General features: G+C 34.6%; 1 protein-coding gene across 7 annotated transcripts in view; it reads right to left on the reverse strand.

The window, feature by feature from the left end:
• Positions 1-15,243, reverse strand: part of BRAF (B-Raf proto-oncogene, serine/threonine kinase) — a 147,053-nt gene that overhangs the window by 24,570 nt on the left and 107,240 nt on the right. For all 7 annotated transcript variants that reach the window (XR_004229708.1, XM_031939208.1, XM_031939207.1 and 4 more), the window contains 3 exons: positions 11,091-11,137; positions 10,181-10,299; positions 801-932 (listed from right to left, as the gene is read on the reverse strand). Coding sequence is in view for 6 of the 7 variants with exons in the window: in XM_031939208.1 (XP_031795068.1) it covers positions 801-932; positions 10,181-10,299; positions 11,091-11,137 (298 nt within the window). In the remaining variant the exon portion in view is untranslated. The remainder of the gene's footprint in view (positions 1-800; positions 933-10,180; positions 10,300-11,090; positions 11,138-15,243) is intronic.

The following is a 15,243-nucleotide window of genomic DNA, read 5'->3' on the forward strand; positions in this document are numbered from 1 at the left end:
AATCTTGAGTTATGGTGCTGTACTGAATGTGAGGCAGTTTTTATTAATGTTAATTTATTTTCTCTGGAATATCCTGTAAGTTTAATTCTATTTCAAGCTCCTGAAGAACAGATCTATTAATAAATTAGTTTTTCTGAACTTTTTTAAGGAGGGGGAAGGGAAAAATTAGGATAAGATGATGATAAACAGGAGAGGGAGGAGTAAAAGACAGAAATTGTGGTATAGGGAAATCTGGCATTTGCCCATTTCTAATTGGGGAAGAATGACATGTTTTTTCCCTATATTCTCAACTTTTTTTTTGTTCTTAACTTCAAAAGATGAAAAAAAAATTCTAAGAAGAAACATCAAGTCATTCAAGAAAATTGTGCTTTAAGGAATTACTACATAACAATCAATGTATTTATTCATTATATAAGATATGCACCAGAGGGAAAGGTATTAAAACCTAGATGGAAGATTAAACAGAACTGATTTTATTTTCAACATCTCAATGGACATGAGATCTCAAGAATGTCAAATGTATTTTTGGATTCTGTCTCACTTTAGTATTTCACGAGGGCAATAACGGGTGATTTTGAATATCAATTTAAATTAATCAATTATTTGTTAATTTATCCAGTATTTCAATTTTGTTCAATGAAAGATAATGAGCAGTGATACTAATGTTCAGACTCCATATAACCTCCCAAAACAGATGGAAAAAGTGCTAGATCATTTCATGCAGAAACTTTTCAATACATAATCTATGTGAATCTTTATAGAAACAGTAAGACAACCCCCAAATTACACCAACTATTTACCTGGTCCCTGTTGTTGATGTTTGAGTAAGGTAACTGTCCTGTCATCAACTCATACAGAACAATCCCAAATGCATATACATCTGATTGAAAACTATATGGGTTTTTATCTTGCATTCTAATGACCTCTGGTGCCTGTTAAAACATAAAGAGAAAAAAAAAGTTTATTTTTTACTTTGTCTCCTTCTTACAAGCAAGATTAAAGCTTGTAAAAACAAACAGTATTTGAATTCCAATATATAAAAATCCATATCGCAAAACTATTCAAATTCCTTATAATAATCCTTAGTGTCCTAAGCAATGAGAAAAATGAGTTGGAAAAGAAGAAAGAGAATTAAGAAATACTGGGAAGGGCTGCTCAAAACTTGACTCAGAGTTTAGTGGCTTATTTTTAAAATATGGCAAATTTACACTTTATTTTTGGGAAATTATATAACTCTTCCCCCAATCTTAAACTGCTTCCAAAAACAAAACCTTTCTTTTAAAAGTCTCTCTTGTCCTGGTAACACTGTCCTACTATGAATCCTACACCACCACCCTCTCCAAAGGATCAAAATTCTATGTGATCTAGTAGAGAGCAAAGGAGAGACATAAGAGTAGGCTTCAATCAGTGCTGGTTTATGACTTGTGTTCAACACTCACCCAAGTGAAGAGCTGGGAAAGCACTGAAATCACAAAATTTAATACATAAGTGATCAAAGGCTCCTCCTACAAAATCGTCAATGTGCAGTATAATTCAACCTTTGCTTGAAGAACTCATACTTCCAAGGTAATCAATTTCACTTTGGCAAAGTTTTAATTATTAGTAAAGTTTTCCTTGTATCAAACCTGATTCTGGCTTTCTGTTACTTTCTTTCATTGTTCCTAATTTTGTCTTTTAGGATCAACTAAAATAAGGATAATCCTTCTTCCACAAAGCACCCCTTTAAATTAAGGATTCTTTACCTTATTATGCTTATGCATGGACCTGTCTCCTCTGCAGTCTGGTAAAGCCTACAGATCTTTCCAGAACAATCTTTTAAATGCATACAATCATAACATTAAAATTTTTTTTATTGTAGTAAGTTTATTTTTAATACATATTACTTTATAAATTGTGTGGGGAGAGAAAAATCAGAGCAAAAGGGAAAAACCATGGGAGAGGTATAAAAACAGAAAAAAGAAGTGAACAAAGCATGGCTTGATTTACATTCAGTCTTCTCAGTTCTCTTTCTGGATGCAGATGGCATTTTCTGTCCAAAGCCTTTTGGGACTGCTTTGGATCACCGAACCACTGAGAAGAACTAAGTCTTTCATACTTGATCATCACACATTCTTGCTGTTACTATATTCAATGTATTCCTAGTTCTGCTTGTTTCACTTGGCATCAGTTTTTGTAAAGCTTTCCAGATCTTTCTAAAGTCAGCTTGTTCATCATTTTTTATAGAACAATAATTAATATTCCATTACCTGCATAAACCACAACTTCTTCATCCATTCTATTTCCAGTTTTTTGCTACCACAAACATTTTGGCACATACAGGTAGGTCCCTTTCCCTTCTTTAATATCTCTTTGGGGTATAATAAGCCCAGTAGAGACACTGCTGGATCAAAGGGTATGCACAGTTTGATAACTTTTTGGGCATAGTTCCAAATCGCTCTCCAGAATGGCTGGATATATTCACAACTCCACCAATAATGTATCAGTGTCCCAGTTTTCCCACATCCCCTCCAACATTCTGCATTATCATTCCCTGTCAAAAGATGATAACTACTGAAATAGTTCTAAAAATATTTTAAAAGTTCACTCCAGGTTTTGGATCTCTACTTGAAGATGATTGTTATGTTTCCCGAGTCATCTCTTCTCCAGGTTCTATGCTGCCATTTGCGTCTTCCCTAGAATACAGTGCGCAATGTCTTGGATATGGTCTAGGCAGGGTAAGATACCAGGACCATCCCTCAGAGATGATGCTTGTGCCAGGGTAGCCCAAGGGTTCATTTCACTTTTCTGCATATCATCACACTGCTGACTCATTGAGCTTGTAAGCTAGCCATGAAAACCAACATCTTTCCAACAGAGATAATATTGTAGCTATGCCTCACCTTGTACTTGTAAATTTGGCCTTGGAAACAGAATTTTACATTTGTCCCCATCATATCTAATCTTTTAAAATTTGGCTTATCATCTGGGCCTGTTAAGATCTTTTTGGATCTGAACTTGTCAAACAATGTGTTGATTAGCCCTACAAGCTTCATGTAATTCATGAACTGAATGAGCATATGACTTTATGGAAGTCATGCTTTATTTAGCTCTAATTAAAAGGGCTTGGTGAAGAAGCTAGATTTTAATGGCTCATTTTGAAGATGTTCAAGTGACAATGAAAAGCTGTATAGACTCTGTAGCAGCCAGGGTAAAGAGATTTGCAAAAAGGCATGGTGGCAAAGTAGGGCAGACTGATTTGGGAGAGGTTGTTGTTAAAGGAATACTAGATTTTCCGTTTGGATTTTTTCAAATGGAAGTTTAAAGAAATAATCATATGTATACACATATTGGAACTGACATGTATTTCGACATATTTGGCATGTATTGGACTGCCTGCCAGATAGGGGAGGGGATGGGGGGAAGAAGGGGAAAATTTGCGGCAGGGAGTTATGCAGGGGTCAATGTTGGAAAAATTACCCATGCATATGCTTTGTGAATAAAAAGCTTTAATTTAAAAAAAAAAAAAAAGAATTATTCATGTTGTAACTTAAAAGAAATGTTAAAGGCTAGGGGCAAGAGAAGAAAATATATCTGCTTTGTTTTTGCATATTCATCTATTCATTCATCTATTTTTATTATATATAATATATATATATATATAGTATATATATGCATGCACACAAAATTATATGTATGCATATATATTCTTTCCCCCAGAAGGTCAGAAAGTATTATAAAATTCAGAACAACAATTCTTAAAACTGTATGCATAGTTTAAAACATGTATGGTGTGGATCTGCCTTGGATTACAAGGTATCTTTGCTATTTCAGGTTTTCTAAGGAACAGAAACAAAGTAGGTATCAATCACTCAATTCAGAAAGTTTTTGGTCAAGGAAGTAACTAGACTATGAAAATATACCTTTTATTTTCTCAGAGATCTAGGCCTTATTTCACTACTCACTAACTTTGTGAGTTACTGAGAAATGAAGAAATGGCCCAAAGTTGATGACACAGATGGTGAAAATAAAGAGAAATGAATAACTGCATATGCTATTAACTTATGCTCTTCAATTTGGAACTATGCTCAAAAAGTTATCAAACTGTGCATACCCTTTGATCCAGCAGTGTTACTACTGGGCTTATATCCCAAAGAGATCATAAAGAAGGGAAAGGGACCTGTATATGCACGAATGTTTGTGGCAGCCCTCTTTGTAGTGGCTAGAAACCAGAAACTGAGTGGATGCCCATCAGTTGGAGAATGGCTGAATAAACTGTGGTATATGAATATTATGGAATATTATTGTTCTGTTAGAAATGACCAACAGGATAATTTCAGAAAGGCCTGGAGAGACTTACACGAACTGATGCTGAGTGAAACGAGCAGGGCCAAGAGATCATTATATACTTCAACAATAATACTATATGATGACCAGTTCTGATGAACCTGGCCATCCTCAGCAACAAGATCAACCAAATCATTTCCAATGGAGCAGTAATGAATTGAACCAGTTACGCCCAGCGAAAGAACTCTGGGAGATGACTAAAAACCATTACATTGAATTCCCAATCCCTATATTTTTGCCCACCTACATTTTTGATTTCCTTTACAAGCTAATTGTACAATATTTCAGAGTCTGATTCTATTTGTACAGCAAAATAACGGTTTGGTCATGTATACTTATTGTGTATCTAATTTATATTTTAATATATTTAACATCTACTGGTCATCCTGACATCTGGGGGAGGGAGTGGGGGGTAAGAGGGGAAAAATTGGAACAAGAGGTTTGGCAATTGTCAATGCTGTAAAGTTACCCATACATATAACCTGTAAATAAAAGGCTATTAAATTAAAAAAACAAAAAAACAAAAAAAAAACAACCTATGCTCTTGTAGCTAGGGAGACCTACTGACCTTTTAAGTAAGAGGTAAAAAAAGAGAAAAATCCCTTTTTTGCTGAACAGTATTTTTTTTTTTTATTAATCAAGATCCAAGCATAGAATAACATAATCCAATGTATTTCTGATTCAACAGCAAGAAGAATATTCAATAGCTAACTGTGACATAAATGCATATTTTTCTTTTTTAATAAATATTTATTTTTTTAGCCAATTTTTCTTTTTAAAATTTTGAATTCCAAAATCTCTCCCCTCCTATCTCTATTCCATCCGCTGAAAAGGCAATCATTTTGTTTAGCAATTTGTCTGAAGTTTCATAAAGCTCTTTGCCCTGATTTGCAATTATATCAATTATACATGTGAAGTCACATAAAACATATTTTCATATTTGGCATATTGCAAAGAAGCAAGAAAACAATTTTAAAAGTGCGAAAGTTATACTTCAATTTGCACTTTCAATTATATTTCATCATTTCTCTCTGAGGTAGAAAGCATTTTTTCGTCATGAATCCTTTAGAACTATCTTGGATCATACATGGTTTTGAGAACAGCTAAGTCTTTCACACAGTTGACTATTTCATGTAGATCTCACATGTATTTCTGAAACCCCTCTGCTAGTCATTTCTTATAGCAGAATACTACTTCATCACAATCATGCACCACAACTTGTTCAACCAAATGGATGAAATAAGTGTTTCCTCAATTTCCAATTCTTTGTCAAAAAGAGCTACTATAAATAATTTATTTTACATTGGTCCTATTCCTTTTATCTCTTCCGAGTTACAGATCTGGCATTGGCATCATTCAGTAAAAGGGATGCAAGTTGATAGCCCTTTGGGCCTAATTCCAAATCGTTTTGCAGAATGATTAGACCTGTTCATAACTCTACCAAGAGTGCATTAGTGTCTCTATTTTTCTCCATTCCCTCCAGGATTTGTCATTTGTGATAGGTTTGAGGTGGGACCTCAGAGTTTTAAAGTACTTTTCTCCAATCAATAGTTTTTTAGAGCAACTTTGATTTTTTCTTCTGAACACTGCCTATTCATATACTTCCCAACTGGGGAATGGCTCTTATTTTTATATATTTGACTTAGTTCTTTGGAGAAATGAGGTCTTTATCAGAGAAACTTGCTGTAAAAAATTTTTAATTACTTCACTGTATTTTATCAACATGTAGTTTCCCTGATTACCTCTTTGAATTAGGTCTATTTTTGATTTTGCTTTGTCTGAGATTGTGAGTGCTAACCCCACTTTTTTTTTTTTTTTAAACTCCGTGTGCGTGTCTTTCTGTTATGTCAACCTGTCTTGGCAGCTGAAGATTTCAGTATATTTAAAGCAATGATGGTCCAGAAAAATATAGAAATGCAGCTACAAGCAATTCGAATAATTCAGGAGAGAAATGGTGTATTACCTGACTGTTTAACAGATGGTTCTGATAGGGTCAGTGAACTTGAACAAGAAGAAATGAAAAAAAAGAGTGTTTTTTGTAAACAACATATTGTTGGATTCTAAGTTCTAATCCATTTTGCAATCTGCTTCTACTTTATGGATGAACTCATCGCATTCATTTTCACAGTTATGATCACTAATTGTGTATTTTTCCCCATCACATTTTCTATTTATTTTTCTCTCTCTTTTTATCTTATCCGTCCTCAAAAATCAGTTTTGCTTCTGACCACTGCTTTCCTTGATTTACCTTTCCTTTTATCATTTCCCCCTCTCCTTTTCTATTATTCCCTTCTCCTTCTGTTAACCCATTAGGTAAGATAGATTTCTATACACAATTGTTTGTATGTATGGATGTATGTATACATGTATGCACACACAAAGACACAGACACATTCTTCGTACTTTGAGCCAATTCTGATGCCAATTCTCCCCCTTATTTTTCCCCTCTACAGTAAATTAAAAAAAAAAGATGCTTCTTTGAATTCCTCTTTTATATTCAAAAATTTTCCCCATTCTCTTTTCGTTCCCCTTTTCCCAGGGCATTCCTTTTTCTTACTCCATTTTCTTTGGAGATCATCCCAACAACTGACTCACATCCATGCCCTCTGTCCATGTAGATTCCTAATTGCCCTAATAACAATAAAAATTATTAGAAATTAAAAGTTTAGTTTTACACATAGGAATTTAAGCAGTTTAGCCTTAATTAATCCCTTAGAATTCTTTTTAAAAAAAGTTTACCTTTTAATTCTTCTTTTGAGTCTTGTGTTTCAATGTCACATTTTCTATTAGTTTTGGTCTTTTCATCAGAAATGCTTGAAAGTCCTCTATTTTATTAAATATCCATCCCCTCCCCACTTCCCCCTGAAAATATTTCCCCTCTGGTTTTAAATTTTGTGTGATGCTATGGCTCCATGATGTCTGAATGGTTTTTTCCTGGATTCTTATCATATTTTCTCCTTGACCTGGGAACTCTGAAATTTGGTTATTCCTAGGACTTTCCTTTTAGAACTCTTTCAGGAAGTGGCTGGTGGATTTTTTTTTTTATTTTATTCTCTAGATTTCTAGATCTAAGATACCTGGGGTAGCTTTTTTTTTTTTTTTTTTTTTTTTTTTAAATAAATTCTTGAAATATGATGTCTAGGCTTTTTCTTGGATTATAGCTTTCAGGTAATCCAAAAATCCTTAATTATCCTGCTTTGTTCTATTTTCTAGTTCAGTTGTTTTTCTGATGAATTAGTTCACATTTTCTTCTCTTTTTCATTTTTTTGACTCTGTTTCTTGATGCTTTGTGGAATCACTAGCTTCCACTTGCCCAATTTTAATTTAAAAAATTATTTTCTTTGGTGAGATTTTGTACCTCTTTATATCTGGCTAATTAAGGAATTCTTTCCTTTAGTGAATTTTTATGCCTCTTTTACCATTAGGCCAATTCTAGTTCTTAAGATGTTATTTTCTTCAATATTTTTCAATGCCTCTTTTATTTACCCATATATTCTGTCCCCCCCTCCCCCCAATAAATTTCCTGCATCATTCTCATTTCTTTTTTAATTTTTTTTCTTCTACTCTTAGCTCTTCCAGAAATTCTTGCTGCCCTTTGGTCCAATAAATAGTTTTCTTTGAGGCTTTACTTGTAGCTATTCTTTGTTAGCTTCTAAGTTTATATCTTGGTCTTCTCTGTCACCTTAGCAATTTTTTATGGTTAAGTTCTTTTTAGTTGTTGTCATTATTTGTTCATTTTTTCAAGTAATTTCTTGGCTTTGAACTTTATATTAAAACTGACCTCTCCTACCCTGGAGGTAGGGAGTCAAGCTTCAGGCTATTTGTGTTGCTGTTTTTCAGAGGTAGTTCTGGTATCTGCAAGTTTTTGGTTTTGTTATCCAGAGAGGGGTAGTTATTGCTCTTGTTTTTCTCCAGGTAGGGTCCCTGCTTGTTTGCAACCACAAAGGCTAGAGCTTTTCTTGGCCAAGGAACCATACTGGGTCTCCTGTTCTTCTGCTGCCACAAATGTTAATACTTTTTTCTGTCTTGGAACTACAACCAGGCCCTTTTCCCTTTTGGGTAATTAAAAACTCTCCTTTCTGCCCTGGAACTGCAACTCAGAACATCTCTGAGCCAAGAGCTCCTGAAACTGCTGCTGTTACCACTGTTACAGATACATTCAAGACCTGCTACTGGTGTTGCCCCTACATGCATTCCACACTGGCCTCTACTCTGTTGTCATAGACTTCTGTCACCCTTCTAAGTATTTTCAGGCTGGAAAAATGTCTCACACCTTGACCTTTTTTTAGCTCTACCACTCCAAAATTTGATTTGAGGCATTACTTTAAAATTGTTTGAAGAAAAATGTTGAGAGAGTTCAGCTGGGTTGTAGCCTCTAATCCTGAACTTTTCAATACTTGCTGATCATTAATTTTAGTTTTTTGATGGAAAGAATGGTAGATCAGATTAAGAACTCTGCCCTAAATGAAATAAAAATTGTTTTACTTGATAAGAAAATCCTAAGGAAAGTTGGCTAACCTAGAGGTTGGAGAAAGATTATCACAGAGTATCTCATCTGAAATGAAGTGTCCTGTTTCGAGAGAAGTTGGAATAAAGAAATGCTGATTTTTAAGAGAAAGAATAATTCTATTCTGAGTATGATTTGGATCTGTACTATGGCAGGAAAGGGCCTTTCATTGGAACTAATTTCATATATTAACAAGAAATAAAATATAAGGACATTTTAATTCAGGCGATTTTTTTTCCTCCAGAGGAAGAAATTATAATTTAAAAAATTTTCTTATAAGATCAAAGCTGAGGAATACAAAAATCTGCAGTACCCTAATTCTGGCCAAAATCCCTTTCTAGATTGTGACTTCTTTAGAATATCTAATACTGAAAGCTGTGTCGACAGAATAGTTCTGGGTATAAAAAATTTACTATTGGATCTCTCTTTGATGATGAACCAAACTCTCATAATTGTCCAAGTGTAACATGGCACTCTTTTATTTTTGAGACAATCAGAGATTAAGTGACTTTCCTAGGGTCACATAACTAGTTAAATGGCAAATATCTGAGGCTGAATTTGAATTCAGGTCCTCCATATTCTAGAGCCAGTGCTCAATCTACTTTCACTACCTAGCTGCCCAAAAGCAAAAGAATGACAATGAAAAGTAATGAGACATTTTTACATACACTGTGACCATGGGCAAGTGATTGAACCTTTCAGTGAGTTCCCCTGAGAGAGCTCTCTTATACTCTTAAGTTAGGGATGACTTGGTAATATTAGCAGATACAAGTGCTGACTTTACTATGCCCAATCCTCTAACAAAAAAATATGCAAAATAAACAAATAAACAAAGCCAAAAAAATCCCAAAACTTTTTATGGTAGATATATGGTAATTTTAATTAATGATTTTCCATTGTATACCTATTCTTCTTCCCTGTCAAAGATCTCATTTTAGATATATGTGCTAATATTTGAACATATACAAAAATGTACTTCTCGTCTGAGATCCAGCTAACAATTGATGAATTTTTTTCTTATCTTTTATAAAATGTGTCAAAAGAGTAAAACTTAAAATACCTGATTGAGTCTGTGATCTCATCAGTATAGTTACTCCCTCAGTTATGCAGATTTCGACCTATCCATTCATACCAAACCACAACCCCAATGTAAATTGGACTATGTTGCCACATACATTAATCACAACAGGGCAGCATTTCATAGCTGTCTGCTTAGATCTACCATTATTCTCTTCATTACCCTCTGTGTCATCATTGAAAACTATAAAAACAACACTTTTTAGTAAGGCAATGATCTTCTCAAAGAGCAAAAGAATAATATTTTATAATGAAGAAAGTCTCGCTTCTTACCATCCACAAGATGGATCCAGATAACTGTTCAAACTGATGGGAACCACTCCATCGTGACTTTACTGTAGCCAGACCAAAATCTCCTATTTTTACTGTGAGGTCTTCATGAAGAAATATATCTAAGGTGTATTAAGTAAAAGAAGAACAACATCTAAATTTTTAACAGCAAAAATATCACAAGAAGTTATAGATGGAAGAAGTCTAACTTCTATAACTCTGTGAACACACTGGTGTAGTTTTTAAACAAGCATCACTTCTTATGACTTTCCTTGTTACCCCATTTGCTTTAAAAAATCATGAATCCTTTTTAAAACTACACAACCCACTTCCTAACTTCTATATTCTCAACATTAGGAATGAACTTTGAGTGGGTGAGAAGCCTTTCTCATTTTCTTTCTGGAAGACCTATAACCAGCCCAGAACAGCTACCAAATTTAGCAGGATGAAAACTTGGACCACTTTGGTCAGAAACATCTGTTCCTCAGGAAGCATCTCAGAGCAACACAAGTAGTTAAGGCCACTCACAAGGGTTAGTGCTAAGGGAAGATAGAGTAAATATCTTTGCTTCCTTTTTTAAAACTTCATATTATTATGTAATTTTATAACTGCAGGCTATCATTGAGCAGGCAAAAAAGAACCTTAAAAATCCTATAAATTCTGACTTAATCTTCATGTAATTTGCTAGCAAAACAAAAATAAAAAACTGCTATTAAGAGAACCTTGGCAGATGCTACCTTTAGGCTTAGTCATTAGAAAAACCAAAATCTGGCAATGTTCCTCAAAATCAAAGTCATGAATAATTTCCAATCAATACCTTTCACATTAGTATTATGGAATTTAACTTGCAAACTTTAACACAACAGGAGGAAGTTCTGTGATAGAAAATGTAGTCACATTTCTGAAAGGATACTATTACTCTTGAGGTCTCTATGGATGATGGACTTGGCATGTAAATAACTGTGGGGGAAAAAACAACAAACCAAAATTATTTTAGCTTGAGAAGCATGACTAAAATCACAACTTCAAAATTTGAAGTTATACACTTAGATCATGAAAACAACAATAAATGATTATAGATGGAAAGTTACACCAATGAAAATTAAATTTTAGATTAGAGAACACTGCAATTTTACAGTAGAACCTCATATGGTTTTCTATAAAAATAAACTCTTGTCATATATGAATCCTCCAATTTGGTCACTTAAGTCTACTCCTTGCTTACTGAATATACTTTGAGGTTGGTTTTGTTTTTTTTTTTTAATTTTTTCTTTACTATTTAGTCCCTTTTCTAAGACTGTTCTTCTTGGTCCCTTTCTCTACCTAACCAAATAACCCATTCTTAAAAATCTCTCAAATTGGCTTCTCGGTTAAGACTTTCCATGACCACACCAGTTGGGAGGGATCTTTCTTTCTTTTAAACTCCTAATAAGCTTATGTTAAATCATTTATTTTTTACTTATAACCAATGGCAAAGGACAATAAGTTATTTTTTCAGCACATTTATTTTGTTTCCTTAATTAGATTACAAGTTTCAAAAGGATAGCACTGAATGTTCTCACATAACTTCTATAACTGCAAGGATCAGATTTCACATACAAATAGTCACAGTGTCTATTTTAAAGTCAAATGATAGAATGTAAGTTTTAATGCTATCATAATCCAATTTCAGCTTTGCAGAAAAGAAGTTTAATCCCTAACTTTAATTGGAAGAAGTGCTCCAGATTGGAAAAAGTTGGCACAAGAGCCAGAAAGGTCTGGATTTGAGTCTGTGATCCCGGGGCAAAACAATTAAACTCTAGGGTCTTGGGTAACTCTTCAAGTCTTTTTAAACAGGTGATGTGCACTGGAGGTAGAAGGAATTTCTTCATTTGGAAGGCCTAGAAAACCAGTGAAATTACACAAACACCACAGGTACACCCCCATACCCCTTAACCCTTTCTATATATTACAATATTCTTCAGCAGACATTGTTTCAAGAATAGAAAGCTTAAAATTCAACATTTAACTACTCAGTCAAACATATTAGGATTCTTAACTGAGAGATGTTTCTTAACATTTTATATACTGTTTAAAAGAAAATGTAACTGTATCATGTTAACAATAAGAAACTCCAGCATTTTAAGGTTTACAAAGTTTTACATATATTATCTCATCTGATCTGCACCACAATCTTATGAGGAAGATGTTATAAATGTTCATGTTACAGAAGAGGAAACTGATGCTAAGAGGTAAAAAACATTTACTCTGTGCCTGGTATGGCATCAAGCACTTTCATTTGACCCTCACAACAATGTGGGAGGGAGATGTTGTTATCTCCATTTTACAGTTGAGGAAACCGAGGCAGATGGCAGTTCACTTCCTGCCTAGTGATTGGTCAGGACCACACAGCTAAGCAAGTGTCTGAGGCCATACCTCCATCCAGGCCTTCCTGACTCCAAGGCCAGGCTCTCTTCTCTCGAAACCAACAGACTCTGCTTGGCAGATTAGTTTTGGCGTTGCCTTGGATACTAGGAAGTGACTTACCAAGGACAGCACAGCTGGATGTATCAAAGATGCAGAATCTGGCCCCAAGTCTTTCTGAGGATGAGGCTCACTTTCTATCCACTCTGACTTCCAGCTACCATATATCACTATTTGTTTATGCATATTATCAATAGAAGGACACAAAGCTCATAATTCCAGTCAAAATCCTAGTAGTCATTCCTCAAATAAACATTTTAAGGAAACGAGAAGGAAGAGGTGAGGAAGAAACTTCAGGTGCTGATTGTGGGTAAGGATTATATAATATTTCTCAGCTCCTAGTATAATGCTGTTCATATAGTACAATGACTTAAGAATCACTGAATACATAAAACTTGGATATAACAAATAAAAGCACTTAGTGGAGTGCCAGGAAGCTTTTGGAATCCAAGGTAGGTCACTAGTTTTTAGTTCCACCCTATAGTGTCTTCTTAGCTGGTTCCAAAGCTGTAGCACTGTAACCAGATTTTATTATTTCATTCCAAAAAAATGGTGTTTCTATTTTAAGCCCTTTATTTAGTCACTAGTCATGTTGGGAACTAGGATAGGAAGTATGCCTATTTCTAATATCTGGTAACTCAGAATTGCTACAAATTGATGTCACTTGTATTGAGGATGATCATGTTAATATACCAACACTAAATATGAATTGTGAGTCTAGCCCTTGGAGACCTGTTCATTAGGTATTTATATATCCAAATGCTTAGGAGTAAACTGACATAGCCATCTTAATGGTTATCAAAAGGTATAACACATCTTTATCATATGACTGCTAAATACCTACACTCTCTTCTCATAACCTCTGATTCAAAATTGCCAGATACCTAGATGAAAATTCAGACCCTCAATATTTCCTGCTTCCTTCTCTTTCATTTGCCTCAGCCTTACTCCTCCTGAGTCCCTATTCTGATCTTCTATGTTGTTATCAACAAATTTCTCTTTATTTCAGTTCTCTATTTCTCTGTTCCTCTTCTTTCATTCATAGAAGCCCGACTTCCATTATTCTGCTATTTTCAGTATTTCTTTCAAGCCTCCTGACACATTAGGCTAAAGGAACAACAGGCATACTCTTTGGTCCCCAGTGTTCTCTCCATACCTAAAGTAGTTTCCTCAGCTGTTCTCTCTCTCAGCAATGTCTCTTCCACAGAGATTTGTTCCATCCATGTATATGTACCCCATCCAGGTCCTAGTTATAGTCATCTACTGGCCCCCAAGCCATGCTCCCTGTTTTCTTTTCCATACAAAAAACAATTCAACATTTTATTTTCTCTAATTACATGTAAAAATAATTTTGATATTCTTTTTATCAAATTTTCGATTCTAATCCCCTCCCCGACATTGAGAAGGCAAGCAATTTGACATAGGTTATACATGTGTTATCATGCAAAACTATTTCCACATAAGTCATGGTGTGAAAGAAAACATAAATCCAAAAAAAAAAAAAAAAAAAAGTCAAGAAAAATAAAGAATCTTCTATTAGTATTCAGGTTCCACCTTTCATCCTAAGTCCTTCAGAACTTTCTTGGATCACTGTATTATTGAGAATGGCAAATTATTCACAATATTCACAATTTACATGATACTATACTATATCACTGTTAAGTGTGAGCAATGTTTTCCTGTTTTTGCTCATTTCACTTTGCATCAGTTCATGTAAGTCTTTCCAGCGTATGTTTTTTTTTTCCCTGAGAGCATCCTGCTGTTCATATCTTATAATACATCGTGCAACAACTTGTTCTGTCATTTCCCAAGTGATGGACATCCCCTCAATTTACAATTCTTTGTCACCACTAAAAAAGCTGCTACAAATATGTTTTTTTAACATATAGATCCTTTTCTCTCTCTCTCTTTTTTAATCTCTTTATTTTCCCCATTTTCTCAAAGAGTTTGGTATTTGGTTTGTAATCCTTTTTTTTCCAAGTTTTGTTCCCACCTGAAGATTTCAATATATACATTTGATATCCATCAAACAACTGGGCTTCTTAATTTATTAGCTTTTTCAACTCCTATGATCCTCTACTCCACAGGTTCCTTTTTTCTATCTTTGGTCATATACAGGAATACCTCTAAGGGATCTATTTCCATTACCCAGGACTATGAAATTCCTCTCTTGGATCACAACTATCCATCCTTTTGTCTTCCACCGCTTTATTCCAGCTAATTCTATGCTTTACCTTCACAGAGAGCCTCCCATGATGCTACTACCCCTTCTAATAGCGCTGAACTGCCCTCAGTGTCCTCCCTTCTAACTCTACCCTCCAAAGTTGTCCACCACTGAGCCAAACAATGTTGTATTCGTAACTGACCTTTGAATTGCTCCTTTGTTCTACTGTCACTCATGTATCACTAGATTCAAACACTAGGTTATTATCCCCACCACCTGTCTTCTCGACTCTTATTCTTATATGCTGTTACATGCCAACAGAAGAAGTCACAAAAATGACTTCAATTTAACTAGGTGTCACTGCTGCACAGTAATCTTTTTGTTATTCTCAGATTCATGTCCTAAAGAACTCCTTTCAACAGCTATTCCAAAATTTGTT

Source organism: Sarcophilus harrisii, chromosome 5 (genome assembly GCF_902635505.1).
Source record: "Sarcophilus harrisii chromosome 5, mSarHar1.11, whole genome shotgun sequence".
NCBI classification, from domain to species: domain Eukaryota; kingdom Metazoa; phylum Chordata; class Mammalia; order Dasyuromorphia; family Dasyuridae; genus Sarcophilus; species Sarcophilus harrisii.